The sequence below is a fragment of the Lactuca saligna genome, chromosome 9 (assembly GCF_052625555.1).
Source record: "Lactuca saligna cultivar CGN05327 chromosome 9, ASM5262555v1, whole genome shotgun sequence".
Lineage (NCBI taxonomy): Eukaryota > Viridiplantae > Streptophyta > Magnoliopsida > Asterales > Asteraceae > Lactuca > Lactuca saligna.
Window position 1 is genome coordinate 59,286,018 of NC_136425.1, and position 17,453 is coordinate 59,303,470.

Below are 17,453 nucleotides of genomic sequence, written 5' to 3' on the forward strand. Positions count from 1 at the left end.
CGTGGTTGTACGAAACCAAGATCACTAACATAGATGTTGTAGAACCATTAACTTCAGTGGTATAGCTGAGAGTCTCGAGGGTTACATTCATGAGTGCGAAGGTATTAGAGAAGCATGAAGGTGGTTCCAAAGAAGTGAATGTACCTCTGTTATGCGAAAGTGACCAAGCAGATAACTCTTATCTCAAAAAGAGAAGAGTAAGGTAGCTCATGACTAATGTGAATTAAACAGCCTGGTTGGGAAGAAACGATTGGTAGGATCGGTTCATTAAGGTTTCACATCGAGTCGATTGAGGCTTCGGACAACATGCAGCAGCATGCTTCTAGGGGCACTTAGCTAATACATAGATAAAGAGATTTAGAGCTGCCCCATCACACAAATTGAGATATGTTACGAACTTGTTCCTCCATTATCTACTTAAGATATTTTTGGTGTTTTTGTGATTCGTGAAAATAAAAGAAATAAAAATAAACACAAATAAAATATTTTTGTATTTTGAAATTTTATGAAAAAGAATTACAACAAAAAAGATTGAAAAACGAAACAAAGTTAAGAAACAATATACATAATGTACAAAAGAATATTGGAAAATCCGAACCACGAATGAACAATTGACTACGAATTACTGCGAGCGTTCGCACCAATTCATAGTGTTAAAGTAGACTGCAAATGAACAGTGGACAACGAACTACTATGAACGTTCGCACCGATTCGCAGTGTAAACATTATGTATGCGAAAGTGATTTATGAATTACACTTTTGAAACAATGTTTCTATAAACAATTATTGTCTTGGGGTTGTTTTAGGAAATAAAAATTTTACTATGATTTTTGGGAAGTCACATCCAGCACCATAAACTTCCATTTTCGCCCCTTGTAATGTTGTTTGGCAGCGTCTCCATCACCTTGTAGTTTTTATTGGAGTATGAGTTATACAAATCTGGAAAGATATCTTTGAGAGAAATCCCATCCAACCACTTATCTTCCAAAAATAGGTCTCATTTCTAGCTCCCAAACTTCTTTCAAAGAGCAAAACCAAGTCAATATTCCATTCCTCCACACACACACACACACACACACACACACACATATATATATATATATATATATGTGTGTGTGTGCAATATTTGACCATGTACCCGGAAGACAAGATCTATGTTAAACCGTTGTCGCGCACGATTTAAGCAAATAATATTTTCACTATTGGGTTCTCTAATAGGTAGCACATGGAAGCATCATCGAATCTTCAGGGACACAACCTAATGGTCAATGCCTCTTTGTGTAAGGTACATACTAGTCAAAACAGAAAATATAAAAGGGGGTTTTGATTATTAAATAAAAACTAAATTGCAGTAAAAATAAACTAAATAAAACTCAGTAATAAAAATGAATTAGTTCTGCTGCGACTTTCCTAATAATGCAATCAGCTCAGATCATGTTACCAAAATGCATTCTATCTAAGCTAGTATTGAGAAAAACTAACAAGCTCTATTATAATCTCTTTTACATAGGTAAATTAATCAAAACATGCTCTTTAATTAACCCTAAATTTTTACTGTCTGATTAAACAAGCTCTTAATTAAGATCAGAAAAGTTGCATTAAGATTTGTGTAAAATTCCCAGCAATATCCAATACTTCTCATAAGCTTGGAAGCATAAATATATGAAATTTTGGATTATATCAGAGTTAAATCCCTAACATGGAGCCCATATGATATTTGTTACTTATTACAGTTGACAAGAACAATTACAAATTCTATTAATTGATTAATTGTAATGATTAAATCCTAGCTAGATTATCAGACTACCAAGAATTAAAAATCAAATTTTCATTAAGTTCAAAACTGAAACAAATAGATAGAAGCACACAATGAAAACCAAATCTGATAATTGATCACATGAAAATTACTAGTTTATTGCAGAACTGAAAACTAGATTTTAGCCAGACATGGTTAAAAGCGAATCTAAACTAATTAAAGAGAAACTAAATGATTAATCTTTCAAACTAAATGTAAGAGAATATTCACAGCCTTTAGATCTTTAGAAAGTGCTGAAAAGGATCAAAACTCGCTTACAAAAGCGTTTTCCGTCATCTGGAAGCGTCTAACCTCGAATTTGACTAGGGGTGTCATATTTATATGTAAGCAGGAACCTTATGGAACAAGTAAACAAAATATGTGATCGCAGATATAGGAAATATGATCACAAATTTGGTGATTTTCTCCAGAATTGTCAGTTAATGAAGTATGATGCTATTCTCGACATATTTTGAGTTGCATCAGATAAATGCAACCACACACACACACACATACACACATATAGGATCGCAAATTTTGCGAATTTTCTTCTAGATGACTTTTTCAACCTTGCAAATCCTCGATCAACAAATACGAACGTAGATGTCCAAAAATGCGATCACATATATGGCTTTTGGCTCGATTCAGACGTGATTCTTCAGTTTAAGCATTTCATGTCATTCCTCTACATCCTTCTTCAGTTCCAACTCAATTTAGGCTCTAAATATGTATCCAGATACTCCCAAAGTACCGCTCGACTCAAATTATTTGAAAACGATACGAAAAATGATAATAGTACGTGAATTCTGATAAAGACATGAGCTGAACATTATTTAAACTAATGTCATGCAAATGTACAACTTATGATGCTAAATGCTAATAAAAACTACCCTAAAAGATGCATAAAATGACATTTATCAATCTATCAATAGGCTTATCGTCCAAACCAATTATATTATGCCAAGACTTCATGCCTTTTAACCAAAGATTTGCACCTTCCATTTTAAACCTCCACATCCACTTTTCTAATGGGGCTAGGTTTAAAGATCTAAGGTACCCAACACCTAGGCCCTCTTTTCTCTTGTGCATGACCACGGTATTCCAAGCCTCTATTGGATCTTTTTGCTATCACCTTTCCCATTCCAACGGAACTTCCTCCTAAAGCCCTCCAAACAATAAATAATGAGCATTGAAAAGCAAAAAATAGTAAAAGGGAAGGCTACTCAAGATGGAACTAACAAGAGTGAGACAACCTCCAAAAGATAAAGTACTAGCTTTCCAAGAAGATAACTTTGATTTAAACTTCTCAACAATATGATTCCAAGATCTAGCTAACTTCATGTTAGAACCTATGGGAAGCCTAAGATAAGTAAAAAAAATCTACCATGCTTACAACACAAAATACAAGCAAAGAGCTCAATCTCGACATCTTCTACCCCTACACCATAAACTTTACTTTTATGAAGATTTACTCTCAAGCTTTGTTCTCTATCTCACATCTCCGGTAAGTTAATGATGAACATGGATGGATAAATGTAGGTTCATGACGATTTCCAGTGGATTCAATGGAGCTTCATCAGTTTGGAATTTGGACTTGTTGTTGATTGGAATTCGAAAAAAAAGCCATTAAAACGTATCCGACAAGATCTTGATGCTTGTTTTTCGAGAGAACATAACCAACATTACTTTCATACATGTTATTAGCCTCGATTATGGTGGATGTACAAATGGTGGGGATAAAGAAAAAAGAGAAGCAGAGACTACAATGTCTTCACCAATGGCAGATGGAGACAAAGAAGAAGCTTGGGACATAGATTCAGAATTCATATGTGCATAATCAGATGTCGTGTGCAACTAGTATAGATGAAGAAAAACAAAAGCGTGGGCGGAGAAGAAAGAAAAGAGGGGCAAAGAAAAGCATAAGAATAGGGTGGATTTATTTGGAATTTTCTTTAATTTGTTTTTATTAAAGTTACATCATTTAGGTGTGACTAGGTAGGTCAACATACACAAGTGGCTACGTGACATATTAAAACCGATTATATTAGGTTAGTGTGATTAAATGAACATGTCAAGACCCATTTTGTTTCCTCATAATATAAGAAAAAAAAACTTAAAGGGCCATTTAAACCATTTCGAGAAAGTTTGTTATCATCCTAATTATCCACGTAGAAAAAAACCACTTAAAATTCTGATCGTAGATTTAAACCTTTGATATCCACTTGTCTGCAATTCTGAAAAGTTTTGCGAATGTTTTCACCACCCCTCTCACGCCCCTCAAAAAAATCTCTAAAGAAATAACTACAATTAATCCTTATATAGTTGGAGCAACTCCAATTCTAGCACATTAAGTCATTGACACATAAGTAATGAAAAACATTAAAAAAAAAATAAAAAAATTGAGATTCACAAAAAAGAGATTTTTTATATATAAATATAAATGCTAATGCATACATCATCTATTCTACTTCCAAATTACATATTATGATTTCATAATGAAACTTTACCCTCAAAACTCTAGTTTATGGGCACTTTATCGTTTAGACCAACTCCAATGAATACACAAAAATAATGTTTTGGTGTGAAAATGTGTTCGAATGGATCACTAAACTCAACACAAAAATAATGGGATTGAATAGTGGTCTATATTTGGTGTAACACTATTCATCACATAAAAACAGTTTTTTGAATTGTTAAATATTATTTTAGTTAGTTTTATAACTTTTACAACTTTAATAATTATTCTATTCTATATTATAATATGAAAATATGTCTTTAAAGTAAACTTTTAGTATGTGGTTGGAGTAAAAAAAAAGTTTTATTGTTAAAAATACTAAAATTTAATGATATTTTTAGTGGAATGGTTTGAGTTGCTCTTAGCTACAAGCTGCATGGTTACTGAAATCATATAATTAAACAATCACTAGATGTCTACATTCTTTGATTTCACTAAATATGGAAAAATATGTCAAAATTGGAGGAGTCTCAAAATTGATGCTAATTAAAACGAAATCGGGATTAGCTGGTGGGCAAACCGTTTGTTAGGGATTCCATTACATCAAGAATCAAGATCTTCCCATTTTCCATCCTTAAGGTAGACTTAATAACTATCAATGATCGTAAGTAATACTCGTTTAATGTTCGGTTTTTTCTCCTCATTATGTCATTGTTCTAGAGGTGTACAAACCGGTTTTTAAGATGATCCAAATTGATTTTCAATTGGTTCGATTTTTAGAGTATACATAAACATCGTGAACCGGTATAACCCAGTTTTGAACTTTGCTAGTTGAAAACCGATTTCAGTTATCTAGCTTCCAATATCTAAGAATGTAAATCTAGCTAAATACGATTGGATCGGATCAAATCAAATTGGTTTCAACAAAACTGATTTTTAACCGAAACGGTTTTGGATAAGATCCATATGGAAGAAATGGTTATGTTGTACACCTCTACCTCATTCCATTTAATCATAAAAAACTTTACAATATATATTATCGCATCACCGATTTCTCTCCATAGAGTGGAAGCCATAAAAAAAAACCTAACGATAATGCACAAATCCATGAGTCAAATCAAAGTATCAAACATTTCGTGGTGTGCAGGTCTACCATTTTGTTAAAAAGTTTTCTTTATGTAAAAAGGAAAGAAAATGAAACAGAAACAAAGAAAAAGGAAATAAAAAAAAGCCGTGTCCTAAAAGTTTTCTAATTAAATATTTCCTTAGTTCAGAAATTTATATGTGTAAATATCACAATCCACATGTCGCTAGTCACAACTTATATTTATTTTTTTTCTGTTATTTTAAAACCGTAACTCAAGAGTCAAGAACATACCATAAACTCTTTTCATCACCACAGAACAAATTACACAGACACCAGAGCTCAATATTCTAAGTTGAAACAACTCCAAATGCTACAATAACCGATTCAAAGAATCAACTCAACATTTTCCATGATTACATGTTTATAAATGAATTTAAGCTCCAAATTTCGGGACTTTAGCAGTTGAGATACGGGTGAGAAAATGTTCTGCTACAATCCTCCTCTGAATCTTCCCGGTAGCCGTCTTTGGAACAGAATCCGTAATAAACACCTTCTTAGGAACCTTAAACGCCGCTAAATTCTTCTTACAGAATCTTAAAACCTCCTCCTCATCAAGACCCGATCCATCTCTAGGTATCACAGCACAATTTATCTGTTTTTCATTACATTAATAATATTAATTTTTTTTTATCGAAATAAATAAATAAATAAAATAAATTTTGATTCGTCATAGACTCATAGCCATACCTCTTCCCCATATTTGTCATCGGGCACACCAAAACAAACAGCTTGTGCAACATCTGGATGGGATAATAGGACAGCATCCACCTCGATAGGTGATATTTTCTCTCCTAAAATAGAAAAGAAATAATAACAAAATAAAGATATTGCGACTTTTTTTATAATCTATTATATTTTAGTAGAATCGGCATCTAATAATAGAACATACTGTTAAGTATCTACTTTATAATAATAATAAATTGCAAATTAATAATAAAAGAAAAACACATGTTGTGTGAGATAGACGATTTTAATGTCGTTTTCTTTTAACGAGAATTCTGTGAAGGTGAGGAAATCGATGTCGACAAGTATTGTAATTTGTGTATTTTAAAGGCTACACTTTAAGGGGCCCACCTTTACCAAAATCAAGAAAATAACAGCCCTTGAAGCACGAAAGGGTCTAGAGATTTACATGTTTGTGTTCGTTAAATGTCAGTGACATAGGAATATAATTTTTTTTTTTTTTATGACTAACGATTTTTTTTAAATATTTTAAATTGATTTAAAAATTGTTTAAGAAATAATACCTCCTCTGTTGACCAATTCCTTGATTCGGCCCACTAGATGCAGATATCCATCGGAGTCAAAATACCCGATATCACCTGTATGAAACCACCCGAATAGAAATGCGGATTTATTAGCTTCCGGGTTGTTTTTATACCCGGATGTTACATTCGGGCCCCGAATACAAACTTCGCCATTTTCGCCGGCTTTTTGTTCTACGCCGTTTTCATCCAATATCGCCATTTCTTGACCCACGGGTTTTCCGACTGACCCGGGAATGTGTGGGCCGTCTTCGGGTAATGGGTTGGATGACATGAGATGGGTGGCTTCGGTCATGGCGTAGGCTTCGAGAACCGGCGCGTGAAATGCTTCTTCAAGCCGAGCTAATATGGACGGCGCGAGTGACGCGCTGCAGCTTCGGATGAATCGGAGTTTTGGGTATTTGGGTTCGGGTTTGGATAGGTGGCGGTCGAGTATGATTTGGTGGATGGTGGGGACGGCGGTGTACCAGGTGGCATTGTATTTGATCATGTCTGACCAGAAGGTTGAGGCGGAGAAACGCCCGGCGGATGGGAGGGTGACGGAGGCTCCGGCGCCGAAAGAGCTTAGTAATCCGGCGAGTAGGCCGTGGACGTGGAACAGAGGGAGGACGATGACGGTGGAATCGGATTCAGTGAGTTTGTAAATGGATTTTATGTTGTTGACAGAAGAGGCTAAGTTGAGTTGAGTCAGTGGCACACCTTTGGGGCGGCTGGTGGTGCCGGAAGTGTGAAGGAAAAGTGCGACGTCAGATGGTTCGTTGACGATTTTCAAGGCGGAGAAATCGGAGTTAGATTCTGACGCGGTGGAGAGCTTAATACCTGATTCAACGTCGTTCAAAGTCGCCGTTGCGTGAGGGATTCCGATCTTTGAAGCCGCGATTTCGGCCGCCTCGATTCCTTCCTTAGCGGTCAATAAGAGTGTTGATTCAGAGTCCGATAAGTAAAACTCGAACTCATCGGCGGTGTAAGCTTGATTAAGCGGTGCTGCGGTGGCTTTCACCCGGATGACGGCCAAAAACATGATCACATACTGTAAACAAACAGAAAAATCCCATCAAAAATCTTACCGAATCGATGAATTCACCTTAATTACAGTGCGATTATAATTCTTAAGATCTGTCAAAAAAATAGGGCATTAGAGAAAAACGATACATACCTCGATGGTATTGGGAAACGTGAGGGCAACGACATCGCCGGGTTTGACACCGGAAGCCACAAGCGACGAAGCTGCATGCTCGATGAGGTGATTAAGACGAGCGTGGGTGATATCGAATTTGCCGGAGACGGAGATAGCACGGCGATCGGGAAATTTGTCGGCGATGTGTTTCAGTAATCCGGTTAAAGTCTCCATTGTCAAAAAATAAATGAATTGAAAATGAAGATAAGCAAAAGGAGTTTTAGATGAGAACGGGAAGAGGGGAAGGGTGTAATATATAGAAGAATAAGGCGGCGAGCACACGGAGGAGGAACGCCGAGGGGGTTTGATTCTTGACCACGTTCGGCGAAGGTGTTAATTGGGGAAGGTATGCCACGTGGAAGATGACATGTAATGGAGGTCGATCATTTTTCAACTTGAACCGGGAACCGTCTCACGTGAGATAAGCATGTCAAGATCCCATGTTATATGAAAACTACAAATTTGGTCCCTATGTTATTCAAAAAAACTTTGAATAGGGTCCAAAAAGTTTTCAATTTGCATGGAAAGTTAAAAATCAAAGTTTTTCTGGGTTTTTGGTCCCTGATACACTTGAAAAGTCGATTTTGCCCTTTTCATTTCTTTTTTATATTTTCTTTATTTATTTTGGTATTTAACTAATTAACAATAAAAAAATAAAAATAAAATCTCACCAAAACCCTCCTCCTCTCTCTCTCTCTCTCAAGAAAGTCAAAAAAACTCGTTACTATATTTTCCTAACCCTCTCGGCCTTTTCTCTCATTGTCCACCGGCTACATCCCACATGCCTCCATCTTCTTGACTTCTTCCTTACATGATCTGCATGAACTCTTTCTTTCTTTCTTCTTTCTCACCCTCTCCATCACCTACTCTTTCACTCGCCCCTTTTCTATCTCCATCGCCTGAGAAGTTCACTTTCTAGTCTCTTAACGATCTATTTTCCAATGAGTTTCTAGAGCGAATCCATGGATACTACTGAATTTGAGAAGTTCACAGCCTCACCCCTTACTCACAATGCAACCGTAGAAGTCCAATGGTTTGATTTCTGGGTGGAGAACTTTGATTTATTGATTCGATGTTGAAGGTCAAGGGTTGGATGTGGTGATTTAAGTTCATTGGGTTTGATTTCATGGAATTTATGGGTCTTGGTCTTGATTTAGTTGCAATTTTGTAATTGTTTTTGAACATGGATGAAGGTCTTGATTTAGTTGAGTTACAGAGTAAAATCGAAGGTCCAAGAACACGCAGATCCAAAATCGGAGGTCCAAAAAAAGGGAATTTTAAAAGAAATCAAGAAATCTGTGTGTGTGTGTGTGTGTGTGTGTATATATGTTCTTGTGAGTTTCAGAATTAGACTCCAAGAAATTTGTTGTTGCTGTGTTTGTTATGTTTTTCCCCTTTCTTCTTCCATCTCGATTGTTGTTGCCAGACGCAAAGGAAATGAGGCAGTGGAGCTGCTATCGCTTGCCACCCGTTACCGACCTCCACCTCGTTGTTGCCACTGCTGTGAACCATCGCCACCTCCGAATGCTACTTCCGTCAACCCTCTCCGTCCAGCCACCACTCTAATTTGAAGGTGATTGCCTTCCCCCTCTTATTTGCTTCGTCTGATCGAGACAAGAGACTCATTGTGATGAGATTGTTTCCAATCGATGTGGGTGCTTTGCGTTAGAATGTGTGTGTCTTTGTGTTTGGGTTTCAATTTCTTTCTATTACTTGATTTTGGATTTTGTTCATCAATTTGGGGTTATTAGAGATGAATTCCATGAGATTTTTGAGAGAGAGAGAGAGAGAGAGAGAGAGAGAGAGAGAGAGAGAGAGACGGGGGTGGGGATACTTTTTTTTTTTTTAAATTAAAACAGCATTAGAATAATTATAAAAAATACAAAAAAGAAAATAAAATGGTATAATCGTCTTTTTAAGTTTTTTTGGACTAAAAACCCAGAAAAACTTTGATTTTGGACATTCCATGCAAGCTGTAAACTTTTTGGATCTCATCCAAAAGTTTTTGAAAACCACAAGTACCAAATTTGCAGTTTTGTCCTTGGTGAAAAAAAAATACAATGCCTTATTACTTGGTATCATTGGATCATATTTTTTCATATAGTTCGATCAATGGAAATTAATAACAAACATTATTACTTATAATACTATTTTATCTCACTAGATCGATAGTTGTGATAACACATCCTCCACACTTTTGTTATTTCATTTCATTTAATATCATTTTTCCTTACACTCTCATCACCCACAAAACTAATAGGAAATGATACCATAGTAACACCACTTTTATATATATATATATATATATATATATATATATATATATATATATATATATATATATATATATATATATATATATATATATATATGGAAAAGTTCAATAGAGAACCATAATTATGGGTTTTTCAAGGAACCAAATTTTTTTTTTTTTTTTTTTTTTTTTTTTTTAAATTTCTAGAGCTTATTCTTTATCGAAAAAAAAATCTAAAAATATCTAAATTCATATATTAACATTGTGAATGTAAAAAATATTTTTCAGATTCACCGTGTGAATCCGGATTCACGTTGTGAATTTTCGAAGATTCACATGGTGAATTTGACGTTAAAAAAAATCGAATTTTATATCATTGGAGAAAGGTTAAAAAGTTATAAATTTCTGTATTTTTAGTTTTTTTTGATAAAAAATAAGTTTTAAAAGTTGAAAAAAGATTGCTTCCTTGGTTAATTATGGTTCTCTATTGAATTTAACCATATATATATATATATATATATATATATATATATATATTGAAATTCTCCTATCTTAGCTACAGTAATTTTGCTTAGAATTTGACAAAAATGATCATTCCTTTATATATACATGTTCAATTGTATCTCATTTTAACTTTGCTAAGGATTTAACAAAAATGGTCATTCCTATACATATATATATATATATATATATATATATATATATATATATATATATATATATATATATATATATATATATATATATATATATATATATATATATATATATATATATATATATATATATATGCTTTTTGTCAATTTTGTCCTTATTTTTTAGTTATTTTGATACCTTTTGTCATTTATTTTTTAGAAACTTTTTAACATTCAAAGTTTGGTCACAAAACTCTAAGGAATTGACAACTTTGACAACTTTTCTAAAAACTTGCTAATTTCAACCCTTTAATTCTTTAGTCATTTTGGCATTTTTGGTCCTTATAGTCTAAACTTTTATATTTTTTCATAAAAAAACACAAAAACGGTCCGGGACAAAGTCCGGGTTCGTCCTCATATTTAACTTTTTTTTTGTTTTCTACCGTCCGTTGCACTTTCTGCCGTCTGTCATTTTCTTCTTTTGGTATATTTTTTATATATTGGCCGCATATTTATTTTTTTGTTTTTTCCTGTCTCTATCTATTCGTCTCTGTCTGTGAAAATTAGGGGTCGAATTATCCCACCTACATCTTTTAACAAAAACAACATTCAAATCAGACGCACACGACCCATGCAGAGCATGGGCAACATATCTAGTTTATTTTATTTCATTCACAAATTACAAACTGTTTATGACTAAGAACTAACCCACCATGCGGTACACTTCTCCCGCAACATCAACCCACCAACTCACCGCAATTCTAGACGGTGTTGTGTTCACCGCACAACCGTAGTGACATATCACCCACCACACAATGCGGTTATCTTCAACATCGTGTGGTCTTAAACAAAACACTCCATTAAACCTTTAAAGTTTAATGGTTTTTCATATCACCATTGTAATATATATATATATATATATATATATATATATATATATATATATATATATATATATATTTCAAATAAAAATACTAAATAAAATGAGAACGTGAGGATGATTCTCAGTCAATTGTTTTCTTTAATTAAGTTATTTTTTGGTAATTAATAAAATGTATTATTAAAAATTTTGATTAATAATATGTAGGGGTAAAATGGTAATTGTATTTTGAGATAATTATGAAAATAAGCAAAATTTGTGGGATTATTCAATTTTCGAAATTTCAAATTTCAGATTTTTAAAATTTCAAAAATTTTGAAATACTAATTTTAAAATTTTTGATTTAATATTCATTATAGAATATATTTATATACTAGCTAAATACCAATTAACAATGCATATTCAAAATAGAATGTATATAAAAATTCACACATATTAATAAGATAATGAATTCTTTATTTAATAATGATATAAAAAAGATTTTTTACAAAAATCATAAGAAAATAATAACATACATAAAAATATAAACTCATGTAAAAAATAATATATATATATATATATATATATAAATTCAAGATAGAAAAATTATAAAAGTTCTATGTATTATAGTATATTTTTTTTTGTTCTAGGTCTTTGACTATTTTTCTTCTTGGTCATCGCAATTTTCTTTCTTTAAGTTCTTTTAACATGTAAATACAAATAAATAAATAAACTGTTTGCAAAAAATCATAATAGAATAACTAGAAAGATTACTCCCGCTATGCGGAGATCAGAAGCTTTCAATGTTGTTTCTGAATCGATAAATATGACATATGTAGAAAGTGCAAGGATGACAAGCTCGGGCTTTACCCCGGACTGTTTTGTTCATGTTTTTATGAAAAATGTAAAAGTTTTGACTGCAAGGACCAGAAGTGTCAAAATAGCTAAAGAATTAAAGGGGTAGAAATTAGCAAGATTTTAGAAAATGGATCAAAGTTGTCGAACCGTTAAAGTTTTGTGGTCAAACTTTTAATATTAAAAGGTTCCTAAATAGAAAAGGGATCAAAGTTGTCAAACCGTTAAAGTTTTGTAGCCAAACTTTTAATATTAAAAGGTTCCTAAAAAAATGTAAAAATATCGATTATAAGGACAAAAAGTGTCAAAATGGCTAAAAAATGAGGACCAAATTTGTCAAACCGTTAAAGTTTTGTGGCCAAACTTTAAATATTAAAAGGTTCCAAAATATCGTTAAAGTTTTGTCAAACCGTTAAAGTTTTTTGGCCAAACTTTAAATATTAAAATGTTCTTAAATAGAAAATGGATCAAAGTTGTCAAACCGTTAAAGTTTTGTGGCCAAACTTTAAATATTAAAAGGTTTCTAAAAAATGTAAATTATTGATTACAATGACCAAAAGTGTCAAAATAGCTAAAAAATGAGGACCATAGTTGCCAAAGTACAGGGACTAATTCTGCCAAAAAAACATAAAGTTCAAGGATTAAAATAGACAAAAATTATTGAAATTCACTATTCATAAGAAACGATTTCCATAATATAATATAATATATATATATATATATATATATATATATATATATATATATATATATATATATATATATATATATAATAACAAAAGTACTAAGATATACGTAAAAATTCAAAGTAGAATAATGTAAACACTAAGTTGTATTGAGAAATTCATAATAGAATAACATCATACATCATAAACTATTAAACTGTAATTAAAAAATCATAAATGAAAAGGAAACCCATATGGAATTAGTACTTTTAGTATTCATATTAAAATGTTTATGTATATAATTAATTTAAGTAATATGCATATTCATGATAGAATATACACATATAAAGTTTACATAGAGAATTAGTACTAAATCTACCATGGTGGCATAACCTTCAGTTTCTCAAGGACAAATGACACTATTTTCTTTTGAAAATCAACAAATTCATAAAATATATGGATATGATCATATTTTATTAAACTTAATAAAAAAAGATCATGAGCCAACCTCACCACAAGTAGTTGTAACAAGGTCATTTTATTAATTATCATGACCTTTTCAAAGAGTTTTGATGCCTTGTTAATATAGGGTCTTCTGATAAAATATGCATAAAATCATAATAAGAATAGATAATTCAAGAAAACTCATTTCATTATCTGTAGAAAAATCAAGAAATCAAGGGAAACTACCAAGCCTATAACATCTTGTTCTCCATGGTATCCACCCTTTATCCCCTTAGTAAGTGATTATTGCGCAAAGTGGCCCTTTATAGCATTTTTATAGTTTTTGGTGCAACATGGGTACATAGGGCGTACCTAGTGCCCTGCATGTACGTTGAGCGTACGCTAGTACACAGGGCGTACACAAATTTGACAAAACCCTAATATTTAGGGTTTGTGCACTATATAAGCACCATTATTACCCCAAAACCCTTTCACTTATCAGCTTCTATCCCAAGAATCGACCCACCTTGCAAACCCTAATCTATTTTGAGCATTTGTAGCTTTTAAGTGAGTTGTGTGCTTTCTTGTTTGTGAAGGAACATCATCAAGGAAATGGATTTGTTCTCAAGACTTTAGGTCCAAAATTTTCTCTTAATTATACACCATTTGGAGGTATAAAGCTCCAACCTTGGCTCATGTTTTTTGTCACAAAACCTAGGTCTTTGTGAGTAGAAGGTACTCTAAAGCCTTTAAGCTATCCTTTTAGACATTTTAGGGCATTTTAAGTCATAAAAATGCAAGCTTGGATCTTCGTTTGTCTCCATGCAAGAGTTATGGTGTACAAAAGGATTGAGCAAGTTAGGTTTTTTCGACAATGGGAGTTGTTTTTCTGCCGAACCATCGACCATTTTTCATAAGAAAAATCAACAAGCCCTCACCCTATTTTTCCAGTCACATTTTGACTCTTTTTACGATGAATTGTTGCCGGTTCGGTAATCTGATGTTTTTAACAAAAACACAATGTTTTTAAAGCACATTTTGAGGGTGAGTTTCACGACCCTATTTTAAACCTTTTACTATTTTCAGGAGAGAATATATGCTTAATATCGTTTTTCGTTTATATAAACTTCAATTATTTATTACCATTTATATATAAATTATTTAATTGTTATAGTAAACTGTCGCAAACTGTCGCTAAAATCTGTCGCTTTTATATAATAGATTATATAAACATTGCCGTTAATTTTTCTGCATAATATGGATATTTATTATGCTTTGTCATTACTCTAACCGCATAATATGAATATTAATTATGTCATGTCGTTACTATGTGTAACACTCGTGTTTCTAGCCTAGACATTAATATTGATGTGATAGTCTAGGTTAACCTTTGTAACTCATTTTGAAGAAATGAAAAAGAATTATGTGAATATTATGTGTTTTATGCTTAATTACTAGGAGTTAATTAATTAAGAATAAAAATGAGCATCAAAAATAAATATTAAATAAAGCTGAGATCTATTAAAAAAGTTGTAGTGGTCGTGACAAGGATTACAGATATATAAAGAATACAAAAATCCGAGTTATAACGAAGAAGTTATGACATGTCGAAGTTTCACGACAAACCCGACACGGTGTCGAATGTCGTAAAAAGTGAGTTTTTGATAAACTACTTTTTAGCCTTAGTGATCTAAACGAAAGTCGTAGTGCTTGTTAAACCGAGAGTATGTATAAAAAGAACGCCCAAATCTGATTTCATATGAGGAAGTTATGATTTTTCGAAGTTTCAGCTTAGCAATAGACAGCTAAAAACTCGAATTTTAGATCGAGTGATTTTTAGCCGACACGACCTAAACGAGAATCGAAGGCCTCGTCAATAGTAGCACAACGGTAAAAAGACAGATGAAAACGGACGTCAGATGAATAAGTTATGAATTTTTATCGGATTTCCTGTCCTGGTCTGTTAAAAATAATAATATAAAAATTAAATTCAAATGTAGCCGACGAAGTCTAAACGAAAGTTGTAGAGCGTAATTTTAGCTATGTGTGCATATAAAGAACATAAAAACGGAGCTCGTATGCGAAAGTTATGGATTTTAGAAGTTTTGGTGCGAAAATCGAGAAATATTGTCAAAACCGAGAAATCTCGCATACGTGGACTTCTGCCACGTGTCCTCGCCTCGCATCCGACACGTGTCCAAAATTCTGCTGAGTCATCTGAACCAGAGAAGCTATCCGAAGTGGTCCAGTAGAAATGTGACGCGTGCCACTTGCCTCGTGCATCTAAGCTTCGCAAACGGAGCTCGTATGCGAAAGTTATGGATTTTAGAAGTTTTGGTGCGAAAATCGAGAAATATTGTCAAAACCGAGAAATCTCGCATACGTGGACTTCTGCTACGTGTCCTCGCCTCGCATCTGGCACGTGTCCAAAATTCTGCTGAGTCATCTGAACCAGAGAAGCTATCCGAAGTGGTCCAGTAGAAATGTGACGCGTGCCACTTGCCTCGTGCATCTAAGCTTCGCAGGGTGCTACAGACCCCCCCCCCCCCCCCCCCCCCCCCGTTGGACCCGGACTTCGGTCCAATCAGGAGCTGCCAGCGAGGCCCTCGCATGCGCAGCCCATGTGCGAAGCCATCTGCCCCCTTCGGATCTGCTGCCACCTGGGAGCTTCTCAGACGTTCGATCAGAAGCCTCCCCTATAAATAGAGGGTTGCGAGCCTTCTCGGATAATTTTAAGAAATTGTCCATTTTCACCCCTTTTTCATATTTCTTTCATTTTAATATTCCCCAAAGCCCCGTTATCAATTATAACCCCCAGAATACACCACAAAGTGCTCGAGAAGCCCGAGAAATTTATCTTTTCGGTTTCGAAGCCTGACCCTTGCAGAGCCCGGTTTCTCAATAAAGCTCCTGGTTTTATTAGAAATGATCGTTTTAGGAAACGAATTGCGAGGTTTTGATATGAAATGAAACTATATATTTCTTAAAGAAAGGTTTTGATAAACTTTTATCTTGTTTTGTTTTGGGGACCAATTCCGCAACATCTTTTAAAAAGATTTCTCTGATTTTATTTTAAAAAGCATAAATTAAATCGGTCTTTTTTAGCCGAGAAATTAGGGGATGTCACAGTTGGTATCAGAGCGTTAGTTTAAGCGAACTAAGATATTGTAGGATTTCTATACTTAAACTTAGAATGCTAAGTGATGATTGTGAGGTGAGCGTCTACCATATTTTAGACACGAGCACTAGTTTATTTTAGGAAAGATGCCTAAAATGCCCTTATGTGCTAAATGCTATATGTTTGCCATGTATGCCTTTATTTGTTCGGATCTACGGTCTGTTGCCGATCGGATCTGAAAACCTTATGTGTGTAGGATTCTAAGTGTATGATTACGAGATTAGAACTAACATGTAAACGTTTCGGAGTGATAAGGGAATTGAAATATTTATCAAGGATAAAGACCTAAATTCGCCTTATTCGGTATATAGATTGTAATGGCAAGAACTCGAAGTGGAGCGGGAAATGCAAACAGAAACCAACATACTCAACCCGAAGTGGTGGAACAGGTGCCTATAGTAGGAGCTGCACCAAAACCCATCACCATGGCTGGAGTACGAACTATGATTTAGACCATGTTGGCTGAACAAAGGGAGGAGTTGAGGCAAATGTTGCTGAACAACAGGGATGAACCTTCAGTTCCTGTTGAACAACGTGAACTAAATGACAATCGATCTGAAGAAGGGAACAACAGCAGATCGGTTGGTCATAGTGAACCGCTCGTGGTTGGGAGGAATAACCACGAGGATAGAGTGGAGAGAAATGGGTGCAAGTATAAGGACTTTATAACTTGCAAGCCATCGACCTTCATTGGAAAAGAAGATCCCGTCAGAGTAATGGACTG

General features: G+C 33.9%; 1 protein-coding gene across 1 annotated transcript; it reads right to left on the minus strand.

Moving 5' to 3' along the window:
- Positions 1–5,625: 5,625 nt before the first annotated feature.
- On the minus strand, positions 5,626–8,038 carry AAE3 (AMP-dependent synthetase and ligase family protein). Its single transcript, XM_078972785.1, has 4 exons — positions 7,819–8,038; positions 6,645–7,692; positions 6,085–6,188; positions 5,626–5,989 (listed from the first exon to the last, which is right to left on the minus strand). The coding sequence occupies exons 1-4, from the start codon at positions 8,011–8,013 to the stop codon at positions 5,771–5,773; spliced, it is 1,566 nt and encodes a 521-aa protein (XP_078828911.1). The 5' UTR covers positions 8,014–8,038; the 3' UTR covers positions 5,626–5,770.
- Positions 8,039–17,453: the final 9,415 nt, after the last annotated feature.

What these genes read in the sequence shown, in the direction of transcription:
- AAE3 (XM_078972785.1), bottom strand. Translation starts at nt 8,013, where the DNA reads ATGGAGACTTTAACCGGATTACTGAAACACATCGCCGACAAATTTCCC. An exon ending in CGTTTCCCAATACCATCGAG is followed by an intron (nt 7,693 to 7,818) that starts GTATGTATCGTT and finishes GTTTGTTTACAG; the next exon opens with TATGTGATCATGTTTTTGGC. An exon ending in GGAATTGGTCAACAGAGGAG is followed by an intron (nt 6,189 to 6,644) that starts GTATTATTTCTT and finishes TTTCTATTTTAG; the next exon opens with GAGAGAAAATATCACCTATC.